The 26,469-nt window shown below is 58.7% G+C and overlaps 1 protein-coding gene and 1 long non-coding RNA gene across 2 annotated transcripts in view; one reads left to right on the top strand and one right to left on the bottom strand.

Annotated features, from left to right (window-relative positions):
• Nucleotides 1–3,924: 3,924 nt before the first annotated feature.
• LOC116854440 overlaps nucleotides 3,925–26,469 on the bottom strand; it is a 122,040-nt gene continuing 99,495 nt past the window's right edge. The window contains 23 exon segments of the mRNA XM_032836300.1: nucleotides 3,925–4,130; nucleotides 4,132–4,298; nucleotides 4,452–4,565; nucleotides 4,776–4,885; nucleotides 5,636–5,813; nucleotides 5,970–6,175; nucleotides 7,713–7,894; nucleotides 8,509–8,606; nucleotides 8,682–8,821; nucleotides 9,742–9,946; nucleotides 10,064–10,156; nucleotides 10,386–10,570; nucleotides 10,979–11,147; nucleotides 12,445–12,609; nucleotides 14,103–14,270; nucleotides 14,860–14,988; nucleotides 15,088–15,201; nucleotides 16,755–16,895; nucleotides 17,425–17,552; nucleotides 19,293–19,455; nucleotides 21,056–21,193; nucleotides 24,165–24,246; nucleotides 25,340–25,452. Of these exon segments, the coding sequence (XP_032692191.1) occupies nucleotides 3,965–4,130; nucleotides 4,132–4,298; nucleotides 4,452–4,565; nucleotides 4,776–4,885; nucleotides 5,636–5,813; nucleotides 5,970–6,175; nucleotides 7,713–7,894; nucleotides 8,509–8,606; nucleotides 8,682–8,821; nucleotides 9,742–9,946; nucleotides 10,064–10,156; nucleotides 10,386–10,570; nucleotides 10,979–11,147; nucleotides 12,445–12,609; nucleotides 14,103–14,270; nucleotides 14,860–14,988; nucleotides 15,088–15,201; nucleotides 16,755–16,895; nucleotides 17,425–17,552; nucleotides 19,293–19,455; nucleotides 21,056–21,193; nucleotides 24,165–24,246; nucleotides 25,340–25,452 (3,354 nt within the window). The 3' untranslated portion in view covers nucleotides 3,925–3,964.
• On the top strand, nucleotides 5,747–6,499 carry LOC116854443. Its single transcript, XR_004380157.1, has 3 exons — nucleotides 5,747–5,807; nucleotides 5,976–6,200; nucleotides 6,438–6,499. It is a non-coding gene; the product is annotated as an uncharacterized LOC116854443 (long non-coding RNA).

Below are 26,469 nucleotides of genomic sequence, written 5' to 3'. Positions count from 1 at the left end.
GCCATGAAAGTCCGAGAGGCCTCTGTACCCTGGTTGTTGGTTTCTGGAGGTTTTCTGTACTCCTTTGAATGGGCCCTCCTTCCTGGTTGCTTTGTATGTCTGGTCATCTTTGATTGAAAACTGGGCATTTAAAAAAACCCGCCACCTCTCCTAGTCTTTGCAGACTGTCCCTGCCCAGGGGAAGATCTTCACGGATCAGCCCGGGGGAAAGGCACAGGGTTCTTGCTAACGGCTGTCTCTCCCCTGAGCCTGTGTGTATGCTTTAATTCCACACCCCCAGAACACCCAGTTGCTTTTATATATCTTAATTTCCCTCGGAACCTCACCCCTGCTTCTTATGGGTTTGGATACAGCACTGCATTCCTCTAGCCGTCATCTCGCCCCTAGCCCCCTGGGGGTCTGCAGACTCCTTGAAGACCCCTCTGGCGCGGATGGGTACCCATAACTGCTTTCAGCAACTTCCATCCCGGCATCCAGACTCTGCCACCATTCTCACCAGCACCCCGAGCCCTCTGGCAGCCCCCAGGTGCATCCGAACATCGAAAGCCAAGTTCCCCACTTTTCCTTCCACCCCGAGGACGGAGTCCGGGATGGGCTGGCTGGCTTGAAACCGTACTGGAACAGGCAAGCAGAGCCCATCCCAGTGGTCTCTTGTGCTCAGCCTTTTCCTGGTTGGGCGCCCATTTGGAGGCTGCTGCTGCTTTTTGAGTTGTCACAGAGTACTGTAGTCCATTTTATTATACATTTGGTATTTCCAAGAAGGAGCGAGGGTCTGGGCTTCTAGGCCTGCCCTCCTCTGGATTTTGATCGAGATATTTCCAACGCATTATTAGCTAGCTCGCTGGAAGCCTTCTGCATGATCTCCCTTTGTCAGTATGTCCCTCGGATCCCACAGATTGTTGGATTTGGCTTATTGCTGTATCCGTGACCTCCATACCCGAGGGCACCGTTGGGCTTCTTCCTTTATTGTTATTGTGGGATGTTCATATCATCCTACTTCATCAAAATGCGAAGAGAAAGGTTTTCTTTTTCTCTTCTGGAACAGGGATGGTCAATGATTATGACTTGCCTGTTGCAATCTGGCCCTGCTGTGTCACAGTTACAACTTCTTGTTTTGAAATAATGATAGATTTGCAGAAAGTTCAACGGTAGGAAGTACAGAGCGGGCCTGTGTGTATCTCAGTTCCTCCCCATGGTCACATCTTCCATTATTATTAGTAGCATATCAAAACCCAGAAACGGACGTTGGTAGAAATGCATCTATGTCGTTCTGACATCTCATCCCAGGCGTGGACTCGTGTTACTACTTCTACCATCAGAAGCCGGAATTGTTTCTGCCAGCACACACATCTCCCTTGTGCCACCACAGGGCGGTGGCCATGACCGCTCCTTCCCCCACCACCCTGACCCCCAGCAGCCACTAACTTACTCTCCATCTTTACAACCGGTCATTTTCAGCATGTTATAAAAACAAAATCTGATAACACGTGACCTTCTGAGTCTGGCTTTCTTTTGATTCAGTGTCAGGTTCTCAAGACTCATCTGAGTTGTTGCCTGTATCAGGAGTGTGTTCCTTTCTGGGGCGCCTGGGTGGCTCAGTCGTTGGGCATCTGCCTTTGGCTCCGGTCACGATCTCCGGGTCCTGGGATCGAGCCCCACATCGGGCTCCCTGCTCCACGAGGAGCCTCCTTCTCCCTCTCTCTCTCTCTGCCTGCTTGTGCGTGCTCTCTGTCAAACTTTAAAAAAAAAAAAAAAAAAAAGGATGCTCCTTTTCATTGCTGAGCAGGATCCCAGGGAAGAGGGATGTACGAAAAGTAGGCTCTTCTGGTTAAGTTCTGGGCTATTAAAATACGGTGTTCGAATACTCACATACAGGCTTTTGCCCGAAGCATGTTTCTTAATTTCTCTGGGGCGAAGGTCTAGGAATGCAGTTGCTGGAACAGGCGGTCAGCACATGCTTAGCCTTTTTCCAGAGTGACTGGACCGTTTCCCATTCTCCTAGCAGCAATACACACAAGAACCAGCTTCTCCATGTTTTTGCCAGTATTTGGTGCTATTTTTTTTTTAAAACTGTCCTAGTCGGTATGTAGTGGTCTCATGTCCCTAAGGGCTGGAACTGTTCATTTTTTGTGTGTGCCACTCTTATGTCCTCTTAGGTGAAACGTCTCCAGGGGTTTTGCCCATTTTCCATTTTGTTTTTTGGTTTCTTAACTGTTACATTTGAGTTTACATATAAGATAGGAGTCTTGTGTCAGATATATGCCTTGTATTTTGTCTTTCCACAGTCTTAAAGACGGTCTTTCACAGAACAGAGTAATTTTAACCTTGATGAAATCTATTTTTTGGTGTCCTCTTCCCTCAGCTTTCCCTGATGATTTTGAGAGAACATTTTAGCCTATAGGTTCAGCTGACTGAAGGGCTAGGAGACTCTGGAGGTTAAACATTCTTTATCCAACCACCGTATTTTAACCTACGTCCGGAAATGGATCAGCGAAGTTGGCGAGTGGCTTTTCAAAATCGCTGCTGATCTGTAGTTTCGACTTCTTGTTCGTTCCATTAATTTCTCCCTCCTGCTTCCCCTGGTTCACAGGGAGGACCGGCCAACACTTTCCCTAATGGACATAGATACTTGTGACTTCACAGTCGTTGCCAGTACTCTGCTGTTGCAACACGGAGGCAGCCACGGATGGTGCAGGAGTGTCCATCAGCGGGGAGGACATTTGCAGATAACTCGGGTCAGAGTTGAGCTGGGTTTCAAATCTAAGGAGGCAGTTGTCCTCTTAGTCCTTTAAAGGTGTACATTCTACCATGTTTGGTCCTTGCTGGTGGGACGCTGGTCGTCTACTTGTTCCTTCAAAGACCCACGCTGATGTGTCTTAATAAGGGGTGGGATGGACAGTATCTGGGACACCTTGTGCTTCTGGAATCCAGGGAGTTCCAGCTCTCAAACCTCTTTATTTTCTCCTCCTGAACTTTCTGTGAGACTCTTTTATATTTTCTTGTTCATTAATTTTTTCTTTGCTCAAATCTGGTTTTTTTTTTTTTTTAAGTATTTATTTTTAGAAAGAGGGCGTGTGAGCTGATGGGAGGGAGAGAGAGAATGTTAAGCAGGCTCCACGCTTAGTGCAGAGCCAGACCTGGGGCCTGACCCCATGACCCTGAGATCATGACCAGAGCTAAAATCAGGAGTCAGACACTTAACAGATTTGGGGTGCCTGGGTGGCTCAGAGGGTTAAGTTTTAAATTTCAGTTAACATATGTATTTAAGAGTTTCAAAATCTAGCATCTGAAGGTCTTATGGCATGGGTAAGAGTCGTTGTCTGACCAGACTCTACTTGGGCTCTGTGGAAATTTCAGTGAGGCCTTCTTTGGGGGTTCTGTCTCTCCCTGGGCCAGGTCTAACAAGCATTCTGCTAGGTCATTTAAGCCAGGATGACAGGTCCCCTTGCCATCCGACAGGGTTCCTCCGATCAGCCGGGGCTGCCTCTAGCAAGTTCCTGGCAGGGTGGGTTCGCAGAACTTCGCCGTCCCCGATGGTTCCTCTTGGTAATTTTGCATCCACAGACCACCCCCACCCGGGCCCTGCTCCTTGACTCTCAGTCCCCACTTTTCCCTGTTGTAACCAGAGCCTGATCTCTCTCTCCTCTATGGTCGGACCCCCTTGCAGTGGTTCCTGTCCCTCTCCAACAGTCCCCCTGAATACAGCCTGCCTGACGCTTCTTTTCCGAGCGTCATGAATAATGTCTCCTTTACCAGGGGCCCTACTCCTGCTCTGCGGTGCACGTGCTGACTTCCATCCCTGAGCCATGGGGCTTTAGCTGTGGGAATCGGAATCTTGCCCAGCGGCTGCCGCAGGGCTTTCCAGACTTCGGAGAGACTGAACATTCAAACCCCTGAGTGGCAGATCTGTGGTTTGTGGTTCAGGGAGGTGAGTTTATTGTTGTCTATGCTACTGTCTCCTCTGTCAGCTCTCGGGACTCACTGGACTTGGCTTGGGCAGGGCAGTCTTGGGGCATCTCCTTCTCAGTAAGTGCTCCTTTGCACAACACTTTGTCTTAACTCTCAGCTCCTGCCGGGCGGACAGGCACTCCGTTGTCATGCCGTGAACTAAGAGACAGTAACTAGTTTCCCTCCACGGAGGGCTGGGGCGGCTTACCGCACTGTGGAGGAGGGTCCAGGGGCACGAAGGCCCGGGCACACAAGTGGACGTAGGCAGCCGCCAGGTTACAGGCCAGGTGGAGCTCCTGAGGGCCACAGGCGTCCTGGACGCACAGGCTCAGGAATGGCCCGGGGTCCACCTGAAATCCAGCACCCAGAGTCACGGTCCTTGCCCACTGCACCCTTGGGAGTAGCGCAGGGGAGGGGTGAAGGCAAGATCGGGGCCACTTTTGGTCTCCTGGTCTACCTGCTGCATGGTTTCTGCTGGGGTCCAGACCCAGCCTGACACTCACCACCCTGAAGCAGTTCCCCAGGCAGGAACGGGGGTCCTGGAAGAAGGCCCAGCAGGTGGGGCTCCGGCCGGGGCATTCCTCAGTTTTTTCCACGGCCTTGCAGTCGCCACCCACCTGGAGAGGCAAAGCCCAGACTCAGGCCTCCCGCCTGGACCTCCATCTTCTTGGGCAGCTAGAGCAGGTGCATTAGTCTTCGGAGGCAATGACTACCCCCCTCGGCCTGGGACATTGTCTCCAGAGTATGCCTGCCCCCAGCCACTTTCTACCCTCAGTGCCCCCAGGATGGACAAGCCTGCAGGGGGAGGGGCCGGTGCACCAGCTCACCTGCCAGGCCAGGGCGAGCTCCTCCAGGCTGTGGGCCACTGTGCCATCCGGCAGTGTCTGCTCATTGGCTGCCTCGTTGTCATTGGTGCCCAGAAGGCCAGCAGACACCCCTGTGGGGCAAGGGGGCCATGGGAGGAGTCTGTCCTGTCCCAGGTTCCAGGGTTGCCCCAGCTCTCCACCCCTGATGCCCCCACCACCACCGGGGCTCTGACTCTCCCTCAGAGGGAGAGGAGAAAAGAGAGAAAGGCAAGGAAGGGAGGAAAGTGTCTGTGCCCCATCTGGACCTTCCTTCTGCCCGCCATCTTCATCCCGAGTGGCCTGGGCCCGCAGGAAAGCTAACTAGATTGAGGGAGCAAGCGGGAACTGCCCTCAACCCGGAGGGGAACGTTCCCGAAAAGGGGCGGAACATGGGGCCAGGGAGCACTGGGCTCCTTTCCTGGCCGTGGGAACGGGGGCCAGTACACTGACCTCAGTCAGGTCACCCCTACTACAGCCCACAGCCGGGAGGAGAGGAGGGGGCACTTGTGGGATTAGAGAGGCAGGGTCAAGGCCCGTGGGCACAGAGCCGAACAGTTATCTGTCCTTCTGCAGTGGGGACGGTGCCCGCACTGGCATGATCCAGCAGGGAGAGATGCTCTGGGAACCCCTTCCCATCTGAGTCCTTCAGACTTCTTCTCCCGCCTACTTAGGTCATAAGCCCTAAGGAGCAGCCGCAGGGAGTCCGTGGGTGTCCTACTCACCACCCCTCAAGAGCACCCCTCGCCAGGGCTCTGCTGGCCTCAGCCCTGGAAGCTGACTGTGGCCTCAGCACGGCCAGCAGCACCGGCTCGGAGGCTGCCCCCCCCAGGGCCCAGACCCACCGTGGAGCCAGAGACCCAGAGTCAGGCTGCAGAGGCCAGCTCGGACGTCACAGGCGACAGAGACGCCGTCCTCACTGCTCAGCTCAATCCGGGGGACGTCCGTCCTTGTCTTGGCAGGTGGAGGATCCACGTGTGGACAGCTCTGTGTCGGCCGGGAGGAGTCGTGGAGCCTGTAGGTCTGGGGGCCGGACGGGGCAGAGCGGACAGATGGTGGGCGATGTGGGGCGCCAGGGGGAAGGGTCAGGGGCCCAGGACACAGGTGTGTGGATGGGACGGCAGGCAGGAACGTGTTGTTGGCCTGGGCCACCTGCCCCTCACACTCTCGTGTGCTCACCTGCAGGCTCGGGTAGACGACCAGGGTGGTGCGGTTCAACTCCACAGACAAGGACAGGAGCCCCGAGGGGGCCCGGTTCAGCGTCAGCGAGAACGTGTCATGGGCAAAGTCCTTGGCCAGCAGCAGACGGCCACAGCGCACACCCAGGCTCCACACCTGGCCATCGAAGGTCACCACGTGCCTGGCTCCGGCCACCACAGCGTGGTCTGGGAAGAAGCAAGCCCAGGACAGGTAAGACGGGTCAGCTCTGCCTGCTGGCCTGGGGGCCCTGCACCCAGGGGAACCCCAGGGTGTCCGGGGCCGCTCAGGCCAGTGTCCTCTTAGACGCCCCCCTGGGGAGAAGGGGCATCTATCCCCAGTTCTCCCCCCCCCACCCACCCCGCAGCCCAGCACCCCGAGCTGAGCCAGCTCCAGCCATGTCAACAGTAAAAAGAAAAAAGGGACTGATACATGATTTCATTTATTCAGAACAGACAAATCCATGGAGCCCAAGGTGATGGCTAAGGAACCGAGGATGCTTGTGAGGTAATGAAAATGCTCTACAACTTATGGGGGGAGGAGGGGGTGTGTATCTCTGTGAATATACCCAAGCCACCGAACTATATGCTTGAAATAAATGGCGTTGTATGTGAATTATGTGTCAGTGAAGCAGTTGAAAAACAACCACTGTAAAAAAAAAAAAGTGCATAAAACTATGGCCAAAGACTCCATCCAGTGTAAGGAAGGTTCCAATGTAAGGGGGCCTAGCTCTGCCCTCTTTAAGGTGGGCAGAAGATGGTCTGGCAAGGGGACAGCGTGACCCACCGGGCCAGTTCCCCTGCTGAGCAGTGACGTGGGGTGGCATCTGGATGGGTGGAGCTGGGGACTTGGGGGATGCATTAGTGGACACAGTCCCAGGCCAGCGAGCTGCAGGCCCGCCCAGCTGCACAAAGAGGGTCCTTGAACACCCCTTCACCAGCCATCAGAGCTGACGGTGACATGTGTAAGGAACCCCAAGACCAGCTGGTCTGAGCTCACTGTGCTGCCTAACAGAGACTGTGGCCCCTGACTCTAAGACGGGGTCTGCGTGCCTCGAGCCTCAGCATTCCCACATGGACACTGAGGAGAACCATACTGACCCCCCAGCCCTACCAGTCCCTGAGGGCCACGCCTGCCCATGGACTTGAGACCTCCCCCAGCATCAAGGAGCTCGGCTCACAAACCACACGTGTCTGTGACCCAGAGGGGTGAGCGGTGTTGCCACCTCCCCTGGACAAAGGGGAAACCAAGGCCCAGAGAGAGGGGAAGACGCGCCCAGGCCACACTCGGGCACGAGCTGGATGCAAACTCCCTCAGGGCCCCAAGCCCCTGGAGCCACATCCGGTCCGGGCCCAGCCCGTGGCAGCAGGCCCTGCCTGACCCGGAGTCTGGACTCAATTAGCCGCCTTCCAGCTCCAACTGGAGGTCTGCCTTTGTGGCTCCAGCTCTGTCCATGGGGAGGGAGCTGGCCTCGAGCCCTAAGCTGCTTGGCCCACTTTGGGCTTGGGCCTCCGGCTTTCCTACTCTGGCCGGAAGCCCAGAGCTGCAGCCCAGCCCTCATCCAGGATGACCTTGGGCAGGCCAGGGAGCTCTGGGCCCTGTGGTACTGGGCTCAGGCTCCAGAGGCCACCCAGGACCAGCCCCCCATCTCTCTGCCTGCCCCTGCCACATCCCGCTGCCATGCGGCCCAGGGCTTCCCCGGGGAGGAGGGGGCCCGAGACTCACATTCGTGGGGGCTCTCCAGCCAGCGGCGCCGGAGCCCATAGTACTCAGCCAGCACGTTGGTCCTGGACAGCGCTCGGAGCGGCCGCAGCAGCTTCTCCACCACGTAGCTGGTCACCCGGGCCACGGCCAGGGGCTCGTCCACCGCGGGCAGCAGCGGCAGAGTCACCAGCACCGAACAGTCCCTGGGCGGAGCACAGAGGAGCTGGAGACCCCAGCCCGAGCCGTCTGTGCTTCAGGAACGAGCAAGAAGCACTGGAGGGTCCGGGCTCGGGGCAGACCCTGCGGCTTCCCGGGAGGACACAGGTGTCTGCGCTCCTGCTGGGCGTGGGAACGTGCGTGCTGCCCCCCCCCCCCCCCAGGGCTGCGGGTCCGCGGGCCCATCTGGGGGAACCCTGAGGATGGGCAGGCACCCGTCTGGGTGGATGAGGGCAGCAAAAGCATGGGAGAAAGGGGGGGTCAGAGCCAAAGGGGACCTTGGGAGTTCATCGAGGGAGGACCCTGAAACTCGGTGGAAAACGGGGGCTTAGGTCGACCTTGTGGGGTGTGAGGGAGGAGAGAGGTCTCAGCACCTGTTCGGGCTGGAGGGGGATGGGGAATGGTGGCCGCCCTCGACCGTGGGTGGAGGGGGTGCAGGGGGCCAGCGGGGAGGGCTTTTACCTCCCCCAGGAGGCCAGAAGTAGCTCCGAGGCCTCCCTGCCTGGCGCAGCCCTTCCTTAGCATCAGCACCCACTGGTGACCCCTTGCCAGCCCGGGGCCGGCCCGGGGCGGGAGGCAGGCAGGACAGTCCCCGTGGTACCTGGCTGAGAAGCGGTACAGGGCCAGCACGGGCCGACAGAGCCTCCTCAGGGCCTGTGACAAAGTGGCTTCGGCCCAAGACAGCATCTGGTGGGCGGCCTGCTGGGGCAGGGGGAGCCATCAGGGTTGGCCCCAGCTGGCAGGCCCACATCCCACCCCCTCACCCCGCCTCACCAGCTCCAAGGCTGCCCCGATGGGCCTGGGTGCCAGGGCCTGCCACAGCCGCACGGCCCCCTCCAGCCGCTCTCGCCACACCTCATCCAGGGGCTGCGGCGCCACCTCCAGGTAGGCGTCCTTCAGCGTGGCCAGGGGCCCTGCAACGGGGGGCCAACACCCACCGTGAGCCCCCTCCACACGCCCCCACCTCCACAGTCCGGGTGGCAGGCACGATGCCACGATCCCAGACCCCAGCAGGGAGACCAGCCCCCTAGACCACCCGTTCGTAGGGACAAGTGGCTTGTGCCCGACCCCCCCCCTTTCCCTGCAAGTCCAGAATGGTGGGGTGCACCAGGGGAGGCTTCCTACGTGCCCAGCCCCCAGGAAAACCCTTGGTGCAGAGTCTTCCCCGGCAGACCAGTGGTGAACACCTGTCGTCACCATGGGGTGTTGGGGAAATTGAGGGTGTCCTGGGTGACCTCCCCTAGAGAAGATTCTGGAAGCTTGGGCCTTCTTTCTCTCCCTTGCTCAGGCCTTGGCCCCTGTACCCCTTCCCTTTGCTGATCTTGCTCTGTGGGCTTTCGCTGTAACAAATCCTAGCCGCAAGCACGCAGATATTCTGAGAACTGAGCCCTAGCGAGCCACGGGAGCTGGGGGGAGGCTGTGGGGATTCTGACCCAGAGATACAAGCAGGTGGGAGAGGAGGACCAGCGGGCGGCCCTGGTGCTCCTGTGGGGAGGCCGGAGGTTCCCAGCATCAATCAGAGGACGCTCGGGGCAGCGGCTACTTAGTAACCACAACGGGAGCCCGAACCACAGAGCCACGCGGGTGCTAATCCCAGAGCCAGAAATGGGCTGTGGAGTCTCCCAGCGCTGGGCCCAACAGCAAGCAAGCTGAAACCCAAAAGAAATCAGGCAGGAACTAAGAAAAAAAAAAATCCCAGTTCCCAAAAAACTAAGGCAGCGGGCATGAGGAAGATGAGCTTGGGGACCTCCAGGAGTGGAACAGGAAGGCCGCAAGGCCCTGGAGGCCCTGCCGAGGGGCGGGCTCCCGCTGGGGCCCTCGCTCACGCACTCACGTTCCAGCTCGTCCCGCAGCTGCTCCAGCCCCGCCTGCAGCCTGTCCAGGTAGAGGGGCAAGTGGTATGTCAGCGCCTGCCGGGCCTGGCTCTGGCCCCACGCCGTGGCCACTGCCCAGCCACTCGCCGCCACGGCCCCCAGGCCTGCGTGGGACAACTGCAGGAGGGGGCCCACCGCGCTATCCGAGGGGCCCGCCGGCCGCACCTGGGCAGGGAAATCGAGGCAGGATCAGTGGGAGGATCTGGGGCACCCTGCCTGGTGAGTGGAGGGCGTCTCCCCACAGCCCAGTATGTCCCTGGCCCCCCAGTGCGGTCCACCCACCAGGTGCCAGAACCTCTCCATGTAGGCATCCAGGCCTCGGATCTCCCTCTCCAGCCGGGCTCCCACCTGGGCCCCAATGGCTGCGATCCTGGACTGTGGACAGAGAGGGACAGGCTGGGGGCACCAGGGTTGGGGGGGTGCTTCACAGAATTGGAGGGGCCGACAGGTTCTTGGTACCAGCCCTAGGGCCCCAGGATGTGTTTGCAGGCCAGAGAGCTGCCTCTGGTTCTCTGGGCCCTGTTGGACCCCAAGGGCTGGCACCCCTGGTGCCAGGGCCTCTGTCCCAGGGAGAACAGCGCCCCCCAGCCCCGGGCTGTCTCACCTCCACGCGGCCCAGCAGGGCTCCGGGGCAGCCGTGCGCTGCCAGGCGGAGAACCTGGGGGGCAGCCTGCAGGCTCAGGCGTCCCAGGGGCTGCACGGGCCGCCCACCGTCCAGGAGCAGGGCCTCCGCCTCGGCCGTCCGCCCGTGGGCACATGCCCGCAGCAGCACGCTCTCCTCTCGGCGTCCTGGGGCCAGGAAGGGTCCTGCTGTTGCCCCCAGGGCTCGGCTGGCTGCCGCCCAACTGTGCACACCGCCTCCTCTCCACGAAGAGCTTCCCGTCACCCCCGGGCCCTAATGTTTGCGGGCCTGGAAGCGCACCCCCCAAATCAGCTTCCCAGCCCTGCTGAGGCCTGGGGTCCTCCTTGCAGCCCACACCCACCTCCGCTCTGCCCAGCTAGAGCCTCTGCCAGCCTCCCCAGGCATCACAAGCCCATGCAGGTGGCCGCAGGGAGCTCACCGTCTCCTCCGAGCTGGGGGTGCCATGAAGTCCTAACGGGGCTCTCTCACTCAACTCTCAACACCCCAATCTCTGTCCTGAGGTCCAGCTGGGCTGCACCCCAGTCATCTGAGCGATCCCCGCTGTCTCTACTCACCTTCCTCATGGGCCCCAGTGGCCTGGAGGCAGCTCTGGGCCTGGGACACCGACAGCCTCACTTTCTTGTCCCCGTCGTCCAGGATTCCCTCCAGCTGGATGCTCGCCTGAGAAGCCGAGGTGGACAGCCGGCCCCGCAGGCTGAGCTGCTGAGCCTTGGGGCTGAGGATCTGCGAGCAGGAGGACAGAGAGCAAAGTGAGGCCTGGCCCCCCACTCTTGCTGGCCCCAGGTCCAGGGAGAAGAAAGGCAGCACCCACCCCCTGCCCCACATCTCCCAGAGCACGGGGACACCTACGTACTTCCCTACAAGGTTCGCTACCCCTGCCAACTGCAGAAGGCAGTCCTCTGTTCAGCAGCCCTAGGGTTCTGATTCGGGGGCTCCCTACAATGTTCCAGAAAAATCCGTCCACAAGGTTTCCAGGTGGGCGGGGTACAGCCCAGAGAACTTTATGAAATTTTACAGTGTCATGAGGACCAAATAAGGATGGGAAAGGCCTCTCTCCACCGCGTGGACCCCCACATGAGGCAGGGGCTCAATCCCAGGCTGGCAGGCCTTGGGGCACTGCAATTCCAGAAGCTGGAGCACCCAGGGGCCGGGCTGGCAGTCAGGGAAATGAAGCGGCCAGCCCCGGACCACCTTGGAAAGCAATGCTCTTTTGAAATCACCATGCTACAGTGCAGGGAAACAGAGGCAGAAAAGCCGTCCCCCATCCAGCTCTGGAGGCCGGAAGCAAACAACCACCCCAGGAGCACCTACTATGCATGGACACGTGCAAACAGCTCTGCTGAGGAGATGGGATTTGTGCCCACTGGACAGAGGAGAAAACTGAGGTCAGAAGAAGGAAAGCCCCAAAGTCAGGTGCACTCGGCCAGGGAGACACAGAGGTGGGCAGACGGGAGCAGTGATGGGATACCTACTGTGTGCCTGTGCCAAAGGGGGCAGAGAAAGGGGGTGCCCAGAACCCTACAACTGCCCTGATACGCCTGCTCCCCACTTACAGATGAGGGAGGGCGGGCTCAGTGAGGGCCCTTCCCAAGATCACTGGGCCAGTGGGGACAGAGCAGGCATGGAGCTCGGCTGTGTTCCCTCCTACCTTCCAGGAGGCAGGAAGACCCATAGAATATGTGTTACTGGGGCGGGGGGCTCCCTCTCAGGCCCTGCTCCCAATGATCTATACGCAATAACATGTGTAATCCTCAACGCCATGAATCCCGGGGAGGGAGGGTAGGTGCAATGACGAGGCTGGGATTCCAACCCAGACAGTCCAGCCGCTGCCTCGTCTCAGGGCTGGGGCTGGGCCAGGCGGGAGTGTCCCCACCAGGTTGCCAGCCTGCAGTTCTAAAAGTGGCCACTAGGAGGCAGGGCCATCCAGGCAGTGGTGGCCTTGCAGGCCAGAGCAGGAGGGAGGGCATCCTGGTGGGGGGGGGGGCGGAGGGGCGCTGACAGCCCTGACCTGGCCACTCACCTCCAGCTCCCCGGAGAAGTCTGGTGCCCGAGGCTTGCTGTGGTCGCGGACGGTCAGGTTGAGGCGCAGACCATGGTCTGGGTCCGGGGCGAGGCCCAGTTGGCAGTGGGAACGCAGCAGAAGCCCACTGTGGCCCAGGGTGTGCTCCCCAGAGACTAAGAGAGCCTAGAATGATGGGGGGTGTCAGCGGTCAGGGAGGAATGGGGCAGCAGCTTCCTCTCCCCACCATGCCTTGGTCTCTTCCAGACCTCCAGGGCTGTTACAGTAGCCTATTGGGTCTCCCTTCTTCCAGTTCAGCCCATGGTCCCTGCTTCACACTGTAGCCAGACTAACCTTGAAAATGCAAATCAGACATTATTCTGTCTTCCCGCTGTACCGAGAAAAAAAGGGGTTGCCTTGATATGGTCCACGAGTCAGCATTACCTTCTTAACCTCACGTCCTTCCTCTCTATAAAGGCTGCTCTATGTTCCTCCAATACCCAAAGCATGTCCCGTCACAGGGCCTTTGCACTGTCTGTTGCCTCTGCAGAACTTGTACTTGTCAGCGAGGCCCCCACAATCCCCCGTCCCCTCTCCCTGTGTCATTCCTTCACGGCACTCATTACACCTGAGTATGTATCTTGTTTAACTTTTTCAACCCGCTGGAACATGAGCTCCAGGGGGTGGGGCACCGGGTCTGTCCCTTTCACCATCCTTGCCCCTGCACCTAGTAAAGGGCCCTGCATTAAGTAAAACCCACGAATGCTTTCTTAATGGATGGATGGAGTTGGCAAACTGTCCCAAGAGCCAAGTTTGGCTCAGTGCTTGTTCTTTTAAATAAACATGCATTGGAAGATAGCCACACCCATTCATTTACATAAGTCCCATGACAGTGAGGTTGAGTGATTGTAACAGAGATCACATGGCTTGAGATGAGAAAATATTTGCTATCTGACCCTGTACAGGGAAAACTCTGCCCCTGGGATGAATGGATAGATGGGAAAATGGATGGATGGATGGATGGATGGATGGATGGATGGATGGAAGGATGGATGGTTGGGGGTAGGAGGCTGAGTAGGTGATGGGTGGGTGCGTGGATGGATGGACAGAAGGACAGACAAGAGAGTGGAAAGTAGGTGGATGAAAGGATGGATGGATGGGTGGGTAGATGGACAGAAGAACGGACAGGAGAGTGGGAAGTAGGTGGATGGATGGACGGACGGGTGAGAGGGTGGGTGAGTAGGTGGGTGGATGGACAGACAGCCAGAGAGGAGGTTGGGGAGAGATGGATGGAAGGATGGAAGGGTGGGTAGGTAGGAGGAGGGACCAAAGACCCAGCTAAGAACCCAGGAAGACTGTTGGGGGAAGGAGTCCCAACCCCTCACCTCCAACCACGATGAGGCTGAGTGCCTTTCATTTACTTGTAAAGCTCTCGTCCTGTGTCCCATCTCTGGTATCTCCCCCTCCCGCTCCTTGCAGAAGCCTACTGCCTCTTCTGCTGCTCAGATGGGACACAGAGGGCTGACCTGCCCTGCCCAGGATCGCCCCACCAGCAGACGGCAGAGCGGGCACGTGGGCACCGAGCGCCCACGCTCACACCCCTGCGCTCTGCAGATGTTGTCCTCTCTCCTCCTCCTCCCTGCATGGGTCCCTGCTCAGCTTCCCTGGGCCAGACTCACCCTGGGCAGGTCGCAGAGCCCCAGGTGCAGGGAGTGGTGCAGCCAGTGGGCGTAATCGGTCTCCACCTGTCCCTGGAGGCGGTGTGTGGCGCAGGTGCCGGCGAAGGTGAAGACGTGCTCGAGCGCGGCCTGTACGTGGAGCCGGTCTGGCTGGGACGGCCAGTGCCTCTGCAATGCGAGGGCACCGTGAGGCCACAACAGCCCTTTGCACTCTGGGCAGGTGTTTGCTGGGAGCACCGGGGGCCTAGCCTAAGGAGTCCCAGAACCCATGGTGCAAGACCCCAGCAGGAACAGGGCTGACTTTCAGGGCCAGCTGCCCACATTTCTCCTCGGCCCAGTCCCTGTCCCAGGCTCTACAGAACAGTGCTTGGCCCCAGCAGCAGTCCCCCGTAGGCAGTGATACTGGGGAGACCTTGACCCTGACACCTCCAGGAACCTGAACTCATGCTCCCAAAAGCGCCCTGGTGTCACCAGCCCCTTCCCTTTTCTGTTCTGAGTGCTCACCTCAGGCAGGACGCCTTGCTTCCCTCATCTCCCAGAGCTGTCCCTACATGCCAGTCAGGGAGGGATTTTTGTTCCCATTTTACAGACGAGCGCACCAGGACTCACACTGGAGAAATGAAATGCTCACGATCCTGCAGCCCGGCTAGCACTGGCATAGGACCCCATGGCCTCAGAGCCAGGCACTTTCTACAGCAAGTACCCCCACCCCACCTCCAGGGGTGACCTGCCTGGGACCCGGCTTTCTAGGCCTCACCTCATACGTCAGGTTCTGCTGCACCCGGCGTCGGTCCCAGGACAGATCGAGCTGCTCGCTGAACACGGCTGGGGTCTGTGTTAAGGCCCCACAGGCCCTGAGGGCACTCAGACCCCAAATTTCCTGGAGCTGACAAGAGGATGGAGTGTGGGACTTGGGGGAGTCCACACAGAGACTCCGAGTTAGGGAGAGCCCCGTGCGTGGCTTGGCAGTCCAGCCAGTGCATACCTGCCCCGGGGAGGCAGCCAGGCAGCCATCCCAGATGGTACTGAACTCTGAGGACCTGTTGGTCCAAGCGAGGTGCAAGGTCACGGGCTGCCCTCTGTCCCAGGCCAGCTGGACCTGCACGGAGACGGAGGGTGGTGGAGGGGAGGGGCGGAGGAGAGGCTGATGCTCTCCATCTGGGTGTGTGCTAGGGATGGAGGAGAAGGGAGTAGGGGGGTGGGACAGGCTGGCGCAAGTGCGTAGAGTGGGGAGGGTGGAGCCCGCCACTGTAGGGGACGAAGGCGGGAGCTAGAGACACTGGCCTCCCTCCTGCCCTTATCTGCAGGCGTCAGAGCCAAGCCCAGTCTGGGAGACCGAAGATGCCTCATTGCCAGTACCCAGCCTGGCTGTCTCAAAGCCAGAAGGAACTCCGCGCCCCTCACTCACAGCCCCTGGGCTGCTCTGGACTGAACAGTGGGCCCGCCCCCCTGCTCTTCTGTTGAAGCCCTCACCCCCAGAGGGGCGGTATTAGGACACAGGGCAGGTGGGAGGGGAGCTGGTATCGATGAGGTCATAGGGTGGCCTCCATAGGGGATTAATGCTCCTCCGAGCAGAGACCCCAGAGAGCTCTCCCCCCTGGTGCGTGAGGACGCAGGAGAAGATGTGAGTCAGCCAGAGAGCGCTCACCAGAACCTGACCAGGCTGCCAACCTCATCTCGGGCTTCTAGAAGTGGGAGAAATGCCTGTTCCTGTTTAAAGCAACCAAAACCACCCAGCCACACGCCCAGAGTGGTTTGTGATAGCAGCCCAAGCCGACTACGGCAGGGGCCCTCAGCTGACCTCCTTGTTCCCAGCGCCTGCCCTGCCACTTAACTCCGTCCCAGCCTAACTGTCCCTGGCTCTTCCTGAAGCTCGCCAGCCTATTCCTACCTCAGGTCCTTTGCACTCGCTGTTCCGTTCCCCCCTTGGAATGCTATTCCCTTGCTTGCCAGAAGGTGGATCCCTCGCATCTGGAGGCCCTCAACTGTCAAGCTGCCTACCCCAGGAGGCCCTCCCTGACCACCCCATCCGATGAGTGTCTGTCTCTGCCTCCTCACCACTTTCTTCACGGGGCTTATCACAGCTCTTCATTTTTTCTTCATTCGCTGGCTTGAATTTTAGACAGGGTCTCTGGCCTGGCCCAGAGGATCTACTTTTGACCCTGACCAACTGCCTTCCATTTCACAGCTGAGAACGCCAAGGCTCAGAGAGGGTCCATGAGCGGCCCGAGGCCACTGGCTGGTCAAGGAGCCCAGCCACCCTGCGTGGACCCCCTGCGGCTCCTGACTCAACTGACAAGGATATAAATGAGGAGTCACTGTATGTATGTACGTATGCGTGTCCAGTGAGATCATGCATGTAAGCTCTTGCCCTGCTGACGTGTGGGCTCTTTAAATGCAGGACTTTGTGCTCCCAGCCCTGCCTGGCATGCAGCAGGTGCTTAATAAGGAATCAGTGAAGGAATGAACAAATGACGGATGCTTCGGGCTGCAAGCTTCAGGAGTCTGACTCTGGAAGAGTCCTTCCCAACGGGAGACAAGCACAACCTTCTGCCCCTGCGGTACCCAGGTGGTGGGCTGGGGGCTCAGCCATGCAGCTCCCCACACCCCCAGAGTCCCCCACCAGGGGCCCACTGGACGCTCCCCACTCACCTCTGCGCTCCGCCGGCCACCCCTGCCCTCAGCGAGGCCGCTGGCCTCGATGCGCCACAAGGAGAGGCTGAAGGGGTGAGCCAGGGCCAGGCGGCCGGCCAGCTTGCCCTTCCCCAGCTGCAGAGAGGACGAGACCAGCACCTGGGGTGGGGGGACAGGCTGAGCTGGAGGCCTTGCCCAGAGGGGCCACTCCCTCCCCACCCCCTGACCCTGCACAGTCTCCCAGGGCCAGGGCATGGGGGCAGTGGGCTCTGAGCGCACAGCCCAGCACTGAGGGGGCCCTTGGGAGAGGCAGCCCATTTCTGCAGAGGAGAAGTCGAGGCTTAGAACGGAGCAGACAGGGAGAGTGTATGACTGAGGGGACTGGAGGCCTTTCTAAGAATGCCAGCCCTGCTTTCCACTAGCTCTGTGACTCCCGGCCAGTGGCTGTACCTCTCTGGGCTCTGATTCCATCACGTGAAAGGGGGACTGAAGAGCCCCCGGCAGGTGTCAGCCAGTGGCATTCTTGTGGTTCATGCATTGCTGGAACCCGATTCCACCCCCTACCCAGGGCCTTTCCTGCCATCTCCCGGGGACTGGGTCCCGCCAGGCAGGCCTGAGCCCCAAGTGTCCCCCTCAGGTTCCAGGCTCGGTGGAGTTCCTGGGGTCTCCTTCCGGCCCTGACACCTACCTGGTCCTTGCCATCCCAGCCCACGACCAGGTCATCCCGGTGTCTGTGTCGTGAGTGCTCGCAGGACAGATGGAGGCTGCCACGCCACGGTGGGGACAGGGACAGAGGCAGTGGGTGGGTGAGCTCTGCTGGGAGGGGGACACAGGGAGAGGCAGGCACGTGAGGGGAGCACATGGGCTCAGGGGCATCTCAGCGGACACAGCCACCAACTCAGGCAGGTGGCCATGGGGGCCCCCTCGTGCTTGGGTCATCTGCTCAAAATTCAGGGGGTCAGTCCTCACTCGGCCACACCACTCCGTGCACTCCCCAAGCTGTCCCCAGGAGAGCTCCAAATCTTTGTCACCCAGCAAAACCTGCCTGGTGCAGCTCCCAGCCAATGTCCTGCACCATCTGACCTCCCTCACGCTCGCGGGTCCCCGGTGTCCCACTGGGGCCACACTCAGCTGTCCTCCGCTCTCCTTCTGTCCAGAGTGTGACACAGGTGGTGCCCCCATAGCTGAGGCCTCACAGCGGACAGTCTCCGGGCCTCTAGGTTTCCCTCCCTTGTCCCCTCGGTGGAAGCCAGCTGCCCTGACCTCCTGCTTCAGGTGACCCCAGCTTGTGAGGCCACCAGTGAGTCCTGTCTTCCCAGACCCGTGGGTAGGAGGCCAGCAGAGATGCCACGGTAGACAGAGGCCACCTCAGGGACCTCTCAACTCTCTGGAAGGGGTGCCACCTGTCCCCAGGCCGGCTCCTGGGAACTGCGCCCAGAGACACTGACACAGATGCGTCTTGAGGAGCCATCACTGGTCCAAGGAACAGTGACCACATTTGTGGGCCCCACACTCAGCGCCGTAACCCTCAGTCCTTCCACTCCCTGATCCCCCAGCTCCCATGCTCTGTAACCACAGAGCAGGGTCCTCGGGCTGCTCAGCACCCCCACAAGCCCCGTGCACGCACGCCTGTATACATACATGCACACGCATGCTGTCCTGGTGGGCGGAGGAGTCCCGCGTTTCCTCTGCCTTGTGTGGAACACAGGTGGCAGCAGCCGTGACCCTGGGGGGATGCCGTCTGACCACCCAGCAAGCCGTGCCCCCGGGAGCGGGTCTGCACTGTGTTTCCCACTTGGCAGACGGCAGGTCAGGCTTTGCTCTGTGTGGTGGGGGCTCGTCTCACAGAAAGTGACAGTCCGTGTGACAGCACGGCCCCTTCCAAGCCCTTGGGGGACACAGGTGGCACCCTAGGGCTGCTGGGGGGACAGTACTCGCCTCCCCTGCTGACCATCGGCCCCTGCTCTGAAACCCCCTGGGGCTGCTCAGGGCCCCATCTAACACACTTCCTGTCTTCTTACACTCAGGGTACCCCTAACTCTGGGCTGGGGGGCCGGGACGCTGTGTGACCTGGGTCCCTCAGCCCTCCCGCTGGCCTCCTCTCCTCCCCCCAACTTCAGTGCACTCCGGCCACACCGGCCTTGCTGCTGTGGCTCCAGCACCCACTTTGTTCCCACCTCAGGGCCTTTGCACCTGCTTTCCCCTTTGCCTGAGATGCCCCTCCTCAGATCCCTGCCATGGCCAGTTCTTCCTCATCATTCAAGGCTCCACACGGACGTTACCTCCTCAAACGCACCTTCCCCCCCCCCCCCCCCGAAGGAGCCCTGCACCCCTCAATTCAACCCTTCTCACTCTCAGAAACACTCTGATGCGATTTCCTTCATGTTCACACCCCTGCTTACCACCTCTGCCCCTGTCGGCAGGGACCTAGGGCAGTCTTACTTCCAGATGGATTCCAGATGGTGCTGCCTGGGACAGCACCCGGGATAAGCAGTTGTTCAAAGACGGTTTGCTGAGCGAACAGGGCCCCCTACTGGTGACCCCGCAGACACTCACCCTGGACGCTGAGGTTCCCAGCGGGCCTGGGGAAGGGCCCCAAGAGGCTCCCGTTGAGCACCGCCTCCTGATCATCCCACAGAACTGTCTGGTGCAGAATGTGGGTCCCGCGGGCTGTCTTGTACAAGGTCTGCAGGACCAGCTGCCTGGGAAGGGCTCTGAGCTGGAAGAGAAAGACAGCTGTGGGTCACCGGGGAGCCCGGCCCACGCTCCTGCTTCGGGTCGGAAAGAAGAGGTACTTTCAGAGGAGGAAAGACAGGGAACGTCTGTGGGGCATGAACGGTTTACTGGGACATCATAAAGCCAAAGGCTCCCCAGGGATGGGCAGACAATGGGAGGGAGGGGTGTGGGGCACGGGGAGCGGGACACAGGGAGACTGTGTCACCCTCTGAACACATCACCACCTCTCAGCTCTACTTCCAAGCTGTGTGGCCTTGGGCCGGTTTCCTAACTTCTCTGAGCTCAGTTTCCCCGTCTATAAGAGCAGATGAGACGGACAGCACTAACCTCTGAGATGATGCGAGGGTGTGTCCGCCCAGGGCCGACCCGTGGGCAGTGCGGCGTGGGAGCTACTGAGGTTGGGACTAGGGTTTCTCAGGCAGGTACTGAGCATGTATTAATTTCCGGACCCAGGGCTGAGCATGGGGGTACAAATAACCAAGACGGGTCCTGGCCCTTCAGGGGCTCCTGGCGGATGGGGAGATACAGAGACAGAAAATGACAGGCCCAGGTGACAAGGGTGGCATGAAAGATATTCAACAGGCAAAGGAACACAGAGAAAGAAGTTGGAGAACAATGCAAGGAAGGGCATTCTAGGCAGGAGGATGGGTCTGGGCAAAGGCTCAGAGAAGGGGACTCTCCCCGTTAGGTGGGTGCCCCCTTTGGAGGGGGGGGGGTGTCAGGGGCCCTGCAGGGAGACTTGCCAGGAGGAGGGAGGAGTTTACTTTTGAAGGTCTTACTGCCCTACCTTGACTCAAGACACCATTATTTCTTGCCCCGCTAAGCACAGTGGCTTCCTCACTGCTGTCTCTGCTGCCCCCTGTAGGTCGCTCCCCATACAGCCGCTGGAGGGATCTGAAATCTTCATTTGGACTGTGTCCCCCAAAAAGCTTCCAATTTCAGAAAACTAAATCCAAACTCCTCCCTGTGGCTTGTCATGCCCTAAGATCGGACCCCACGATCTCCTACTGCCCCACCCTGCTCCAGGCCAGCGGCCATGCCTCAAACAAGCCTACTCGTTCCTGCCCCAGGCCCTTTGTATGTGTTGTTCCCTCAGCCTGGAATGCCCTTCCACCAGATTTTCAAATGGCTGCCACTTGCTTGTCATCTGGGACTAGCTCAGATGTCACCTTCTTTGTGAGGCCTTCCTGGCCACCTGAAGAGCTGCCTGGCCACACACCCACTCTTAATCACCCCATTTTCTTTTCTCCCTAGAATGTATCCATCTGGATACATTCCATCTGGAATGTTTTCTTATTTGTGTGATTTCCTCCCCAGCAGACTGTGCAATTGGTGAGAGGAAGGACCCACCAGTCCTGTCCCTGGCAATACTCTCAGCTTCTTGAGTGGTTCCTGCCCTGGGCCCTACCAGGGGTTCAACAAATAACATGGGAGGGAGGAAGGAATGCACAATGAGAGCAGCTGAGAACCCATTCCAGCACGTTTCCCCCCACTCCAGAGCCCCTACAAATCCCTCTCTTCTCCCGGAGCTGCCCACGGAGTCCCCTTCCCCCCACAGCCTGCCCTGGCTGCCCTCCATGCACCTGGGGGAAGGTCTGCTTCAGCCTGATGGTGTTGGTGACACTGGCCTTTGTCATCACCAGCCTGGTGCCCACATGGAAATGATGGTCCTCCCCCTCGAAGAAAATCGTGCTCTCAGCCTCACGCTCCAAATACTGTAGCTGGGCAAGAAGAAAAGCAGGTGAGATATTTTCTCCTTGGTCTCTGATCGCATATTTCTACAGATCCTGGTTCCAGGCTGGAGGCTGTGGCCCCAGACACCCACGGCTTCCTGGACTGTTTGGAATCTGGTGAAAGGAGGGTCCTGAGCCTTGGTCTGGGCCAATGACAGCCACCTCCCCGTCCTTCCTGCTGCTGTCCCACTGATTGGAAGACAGCTACAGGCCTGGGGCCATCAGGCAAGAATTCCAGTTGCACTACCATAGTGGACGGCAGGGGGCAGTCTCGTGCAAGGAACGAGGCACCGGCTGGGCCATCCAACATATGCCACCTCCAGCACTCCGTCACAGGGGGTAGGTCACCTCTGCCTAGGTCCTTCACGACGGGAGTCTCTGCTTTCTAACCTGATACACTGGGATGGTGACACTTCATTCATGTGTCGATGTGAAAATTGTACCAGACAGTGTGCTCTCTTCCAGACTGGCTCCGTGACAGAATCAGGTAGGGCGCCAGCTACACACGGAGACTCTGTCCCCTACCGACAGCTGGGAGAGACAGAACCTCCGCGAACAGGCTGGGGAGACATTCTTAAATAGCCCCGCAGAGAGGTCTGACCTCAGTCCAAGCTGAATTCGGTCACCCTGAATCTTGAACAAAGAGTCTGACAAATCCACACGGAGGATTTCTGCAAAATAAGTGCCTGGACATTTCAAAATTGTCAACGTGTGACTTCTTAAAGGTGGTTAAGGACTGGGGCGCTGGGTGGTGGCGCCCGTTAAGCGTCCCACTCTTGATTTTGGCTCCGGTCATGATCTCGGGGTTCTAAGATCGAGCCCCTTACCAGGCTCTATGCTCCGCGTGAACCCAGCTTGAGATCCTCCCTCTCCCTCTGCCCCTCCTCTCTGCGTGGGCGCGCGTGCGTGTACGTATACACACACACACACACACACACACACAGTCGCTCTGTCTCTGTCTCTCTCTCAAATCTTTTTTTAAAAGGTGGTTAAAGGGGCGCCTCAGTGACTCAGTGGGTTAAAGCCTCTGCCTTCAGCTCAGGTCATGATCTCAGGGTCCTGGGATCGAGCCCCGCATCAGACTCTCTGCTCAGCGGGGAGCCTGCTTCCTCCCTTCTCTCTCTCTGCCTGCCTCTCTGCCTCCTGTCAAATAAATAAATAAAATCTTAAAAAAAATAATAATAAAAGGTGGTTAAAGACAATGAAATGCTTAGGGGCAAAGTCTATCGATACCCGCAACTTACTTTGAAATGTGTCAAAAATTCAGGATAAAGCACTGACAAAGCAAGTAGAGTGGAACAGGGGTGAGAAAATGGAGGCAGTGGGTATGTGGACATTCACTATAAAACTGCTTTAATTTTCCAGGGTCTAAAACATTTAATAACAGAATAATGGGGGAAAACTAGGTACGGGCTGGGAGAAGAATATCTGGATCAGGGGTCTGCTTTAGGCCACATTCGGCCCACCACATGGTTTTGTAAATAAATATTGTAACACAGCCATGGCCGTTTAGTTACATCCTGTCTATGGCTGCTTTTCTGTGATGGTGGCAGCTCTGAGCAGTTACAACAGAGATCGTACTGGGTTTAAAGGATAAAACAACTACTTATAGTCCAAGTTTGCAGACCTCTCTGTTCTAGATTAACTCCCTCAAGAAACAGGGCAGCTAAATACTCTGGGTGATCCTGAAATGTCTCTTGGGTTTAAAACAAACTGAAAACACACAAACGAAAAATTCAGCATTAAAGAACATTATTGGGGAAACTGGGAAAGGTTATTAGGGACCGTATATTAAATAACAGCATGACTACATCATGTTAAACTTCCTGAATTTTCTAATTATGCTGTGTTATGTAAGGAAATTGCCTTGTCATTGGAACCACTCAGCCAAGCATGTAGGAGTAAAGAGGTATGTGTCCAGAAACATGTCCATCTCGTCCCTTAATGGTAAAATGAACGTGGGCATGTGTATGACTAGACAAAGAAGGTATGTGACACATAAGTACAAACAAAGTTGTGGCAGGTTATTAACAACTAGGGAATGTTCTCGGTCCTAAAATAACTTTTCTATATGTTGAAAACTCTTCAAAATAAAGACCGGGGGGAAACAAAGAGGCCCCTGAACGCGCAGTTGGCAGGGATGCTTGGGAAACACTAAAACCATGTGGGAACGTGCTAGGGCAGGGCCAGGCACACAGTAGGTACTCTGGGAACAAAGGCAGCCGTCCTGGGCAGGGAGACCAGTTAACAAAACTGGGTGGCTGGGGCGCTAACCAAGCAAGGAGCTGGGCAAATGTAACAACCAGTCACTCACTCATTAGCCAACATCTTTCATGAGCACCTACTATGTGCTGGGCCCTGGGCCAGGTGCTGGGCATTCCTGATTTGGGGAAGAGGGGCAGACAGGCAAACAGGTCATGGCAACAGAGTGCGGGGGGGGCCACCAGCCTGGGCCTCTTGTCAACCCCCCACCTCCACCCCAGGGCCCCCAAATGCTACATGCAAGCCAGATGCATGACCGCGGGCTGTCCTGGGGGTTCCAGGTGGGGAAAGGATTTGCGGACAAGGGCGGGAAGATGTGCGGGGAGCCTGGGCCGTCAGAAGAAGCTGGGGCACCCGGGAGGCGGTGGGGCTCGGCTCAAAGGCAGCCCGCCAGGTCTGGTGAGGCGGCGCCAGGCTCCAGGCATGGCGTGGGCAGGCAGGCCTCTCCTACTCCCCAGGGTCTTGTGGGCCCAGCTGGGGGCTCCGGGCCTGGCCCAGGAATGTAAGCCTGGGGATGTCTGAGAAAGCTGGAGCCAGGGGTTTCAGGGGGCAGCCCCCTGGGGCCTGCAGCAGGCCTGTGCACACAGATGTGGATGTGTAAGCCCTCCCCGGCGGGGCCCGGCCGGCATGGCCCCCGCCCACCACGGGCAGGGCGTCTGGAACCAGTTAGGGCTCAGAGGCAGCTGGGCACAGTTACCTTGGCTGAGGCTGAGGCTCTGCGGGGGAAGCGGCCCAGGAGGGCGGGGAGGCTGTGCCGGCCGGACAGCTGCAGCTCTTTCCTGGAAGGAGACAAAGAGAGTGTCTGAGGCCGGCCTGCGGGCGCCCAGGGCTGGGTCAGGATTCAGACCAGCCTCCCCCACCCGCAGAGGGCAGGAGATCCACGGACACACCCAGAACCCAGGCAGGGCCGTTCATGTGCCCCGGGCCTGAGGGCCGAGCAGGGCCGTGGTTAGGGCCACAGCCTGGTGCCAGGTGACCCACGTTTCGACCCCCACCTGGCCCGTGCCTGGTTCTGGCATGTGGGATATAGCACCTCTGGGCCTCAGTTTCCCCTTCAGCAAAATGGGCTGCAGGGGTACTGGGCTGAGTGTCTCCGGTCAGGTTTGGGCAGGGGAGGCCTCCGCAGGGTCTGGACAGCAGGATTTTAACTGTACTCACTCCTGGTAGCCCTGTGCTCACCGTGGCCCTTCAGGCCGGGGTGCTCGGGGCTCCCCACTGATGCTGTGGGGCACTGCCCCCTTCTGGTCCTTCTTCCACAGCAGCGCTGCTATCTTGGGCCAGATGGCCCATAGCCGTGGGCCGACCTGTGCCCTTGGTGAGGGTTAGCGCTGCCTCTGGCCTCTGCCCACTAGAAGCCACCGGAAATTTCCCCAGACGTCGCCAAGTGACCCCGGGTGGGCAAACCCACCCCAGGTGAGAACCATTGGTCTAGACCACTCCCAGCTGGCTTCCTCATGCCCCTCAGGGACCCCGTGTGGGTGCTGGAGCCAGGCAACCCTCGCCCCGGACACATACACGTGCGAGGCCGCTGAGCTCTGGGCCAGGCAGCCAGGAGATCCCCACACTGAAGAGCTATAATAATTATTAATTTGTATGAGGCCTAGCATGCATTTCACTTGTGAGACCAAGTCCTCGTCCATGTCATACCCCCGAACGTCAAGGTTATTTTACTAGCTGTGTGACCTCGGGTGAGTTACTTTGCTTCTCTGTGCTTCTCCTCTCCACATCTGGGCAGTGGGGCTGCGGGGAGGGGTCAAGGAGGTGCTGGGGGTTGGAGGTGAGCACACAGCAGGGGCTCCACTGATGTCTCCCCCGCACCCCCTCTTCTGGTGGGAGGAGAGGGGACCCCCAGAGCTGCAGAGAACCCCTCACCGGAACTCATGGCTCTGGCCACGCACGTCGAGGACCAGGCTGGCTTGAGAATCGCAGGTCAGCCGTAGGGAAGACAGCATCTGTTCCTCTGCCCAGAGCTTCTGGAACACGAACTGTGGAAGGGACAGGCGTGAGGTGTGAGGAGTGCAGCGGGCCCGAGGACCCGCGTTGGCCCCACTCTGCAGCTCCCTCCCGGCAGCCGGCACTGCACCCCACCAGACCCGCACCCCAGACATCGGCAAAGAATGAGCCCCCCCCACATCTCCCCATCACTGGCCTGAAGCCAAGGAAAGGGGGTTTAGAGGTGGTGAGGGAGAGTGGAAACCGGGTCTACTCAGTTGTGGGGTACAGGGACCAAGGACAAGGACCCACTGTGTGAGGGGTACCCGGGGATCTCCACACGGCAGAGTGCAGTGGGGGCAGGGCAGTACTGGTCACCGGAAACAAGAGGTTGTGAATGAAGCTTCCGGAATGGGCAGCCAGAGAGCCCAGCCCGGACAGGTGACCAGGGCCTGGCCCCATTCAGGAGACCACAGCAGATTCCCCCTCTCAGAGGTGGGAGGGCATCGTGGGAAAGGGCCTAGGTGCTAGCCTGAGTCCCTTTTGCTGCCCCCTTGCTACGTGACCTTGAGTAGGTGACATACACACGCGTGTCCCACAGATGGGGATGACGGGGACTGTCGTCACAGCAGCAAATGCTTCTGCAGCAAATGCTTCTACAGCATCTGTTTGACCAGATACCACCACTGTCTCCATCCTCCCAAACCCCATGCTGTCCGTACAACTATCATCCCCATTTCAGGAACAGACTGAGGGCACAGAGAGGCTAAGGAATTTGCCTGAGGTCACACAGCATGCTGTGTGAGTCAGCTGGGATCTGAAGTCCAGAGCTGGGGTTCTTAAGAACTATGCCACCTGCCCATCGTGGGGCATTAGGAGGAGGAAAGGAATCAGGCCATGGAAAACCCCCAGGACGGCACTGAGCATGGAGCAGGGGCTCCAACAGCAAAAGCTGGGCTTTGGCTCGAGGGCGAGAGTAGAAAGGCAGAAAGCACACAGGGCGGGGACCTGGAACGGGGGCTTCCAGCATTTACAAATTGTAAAGTGCTGGAGAGACACTGCGCAGGACA

Source organism: Lontra canadensis, unplaced genomic scaffold (genome assembly GCF_010015895.1).
Source record: "Lontra canadensis isolate GAN:19392208 unplaced genomic scaffold, GSC_riverotter_1.0 scaffold91, whole genome shotgun sequence".
Taxonomy (NCBI): Eukaryota; Metazoa; Chordata; class Mammalia; order Carnivora; family Mustelidae; genus Lontra; species Lontra canadensis.
The sequence above is the reverse complement of the archived record's forward strand: the minus strand, read 5'-3'. Positions and strand labels throughout refer to the sequence as shown.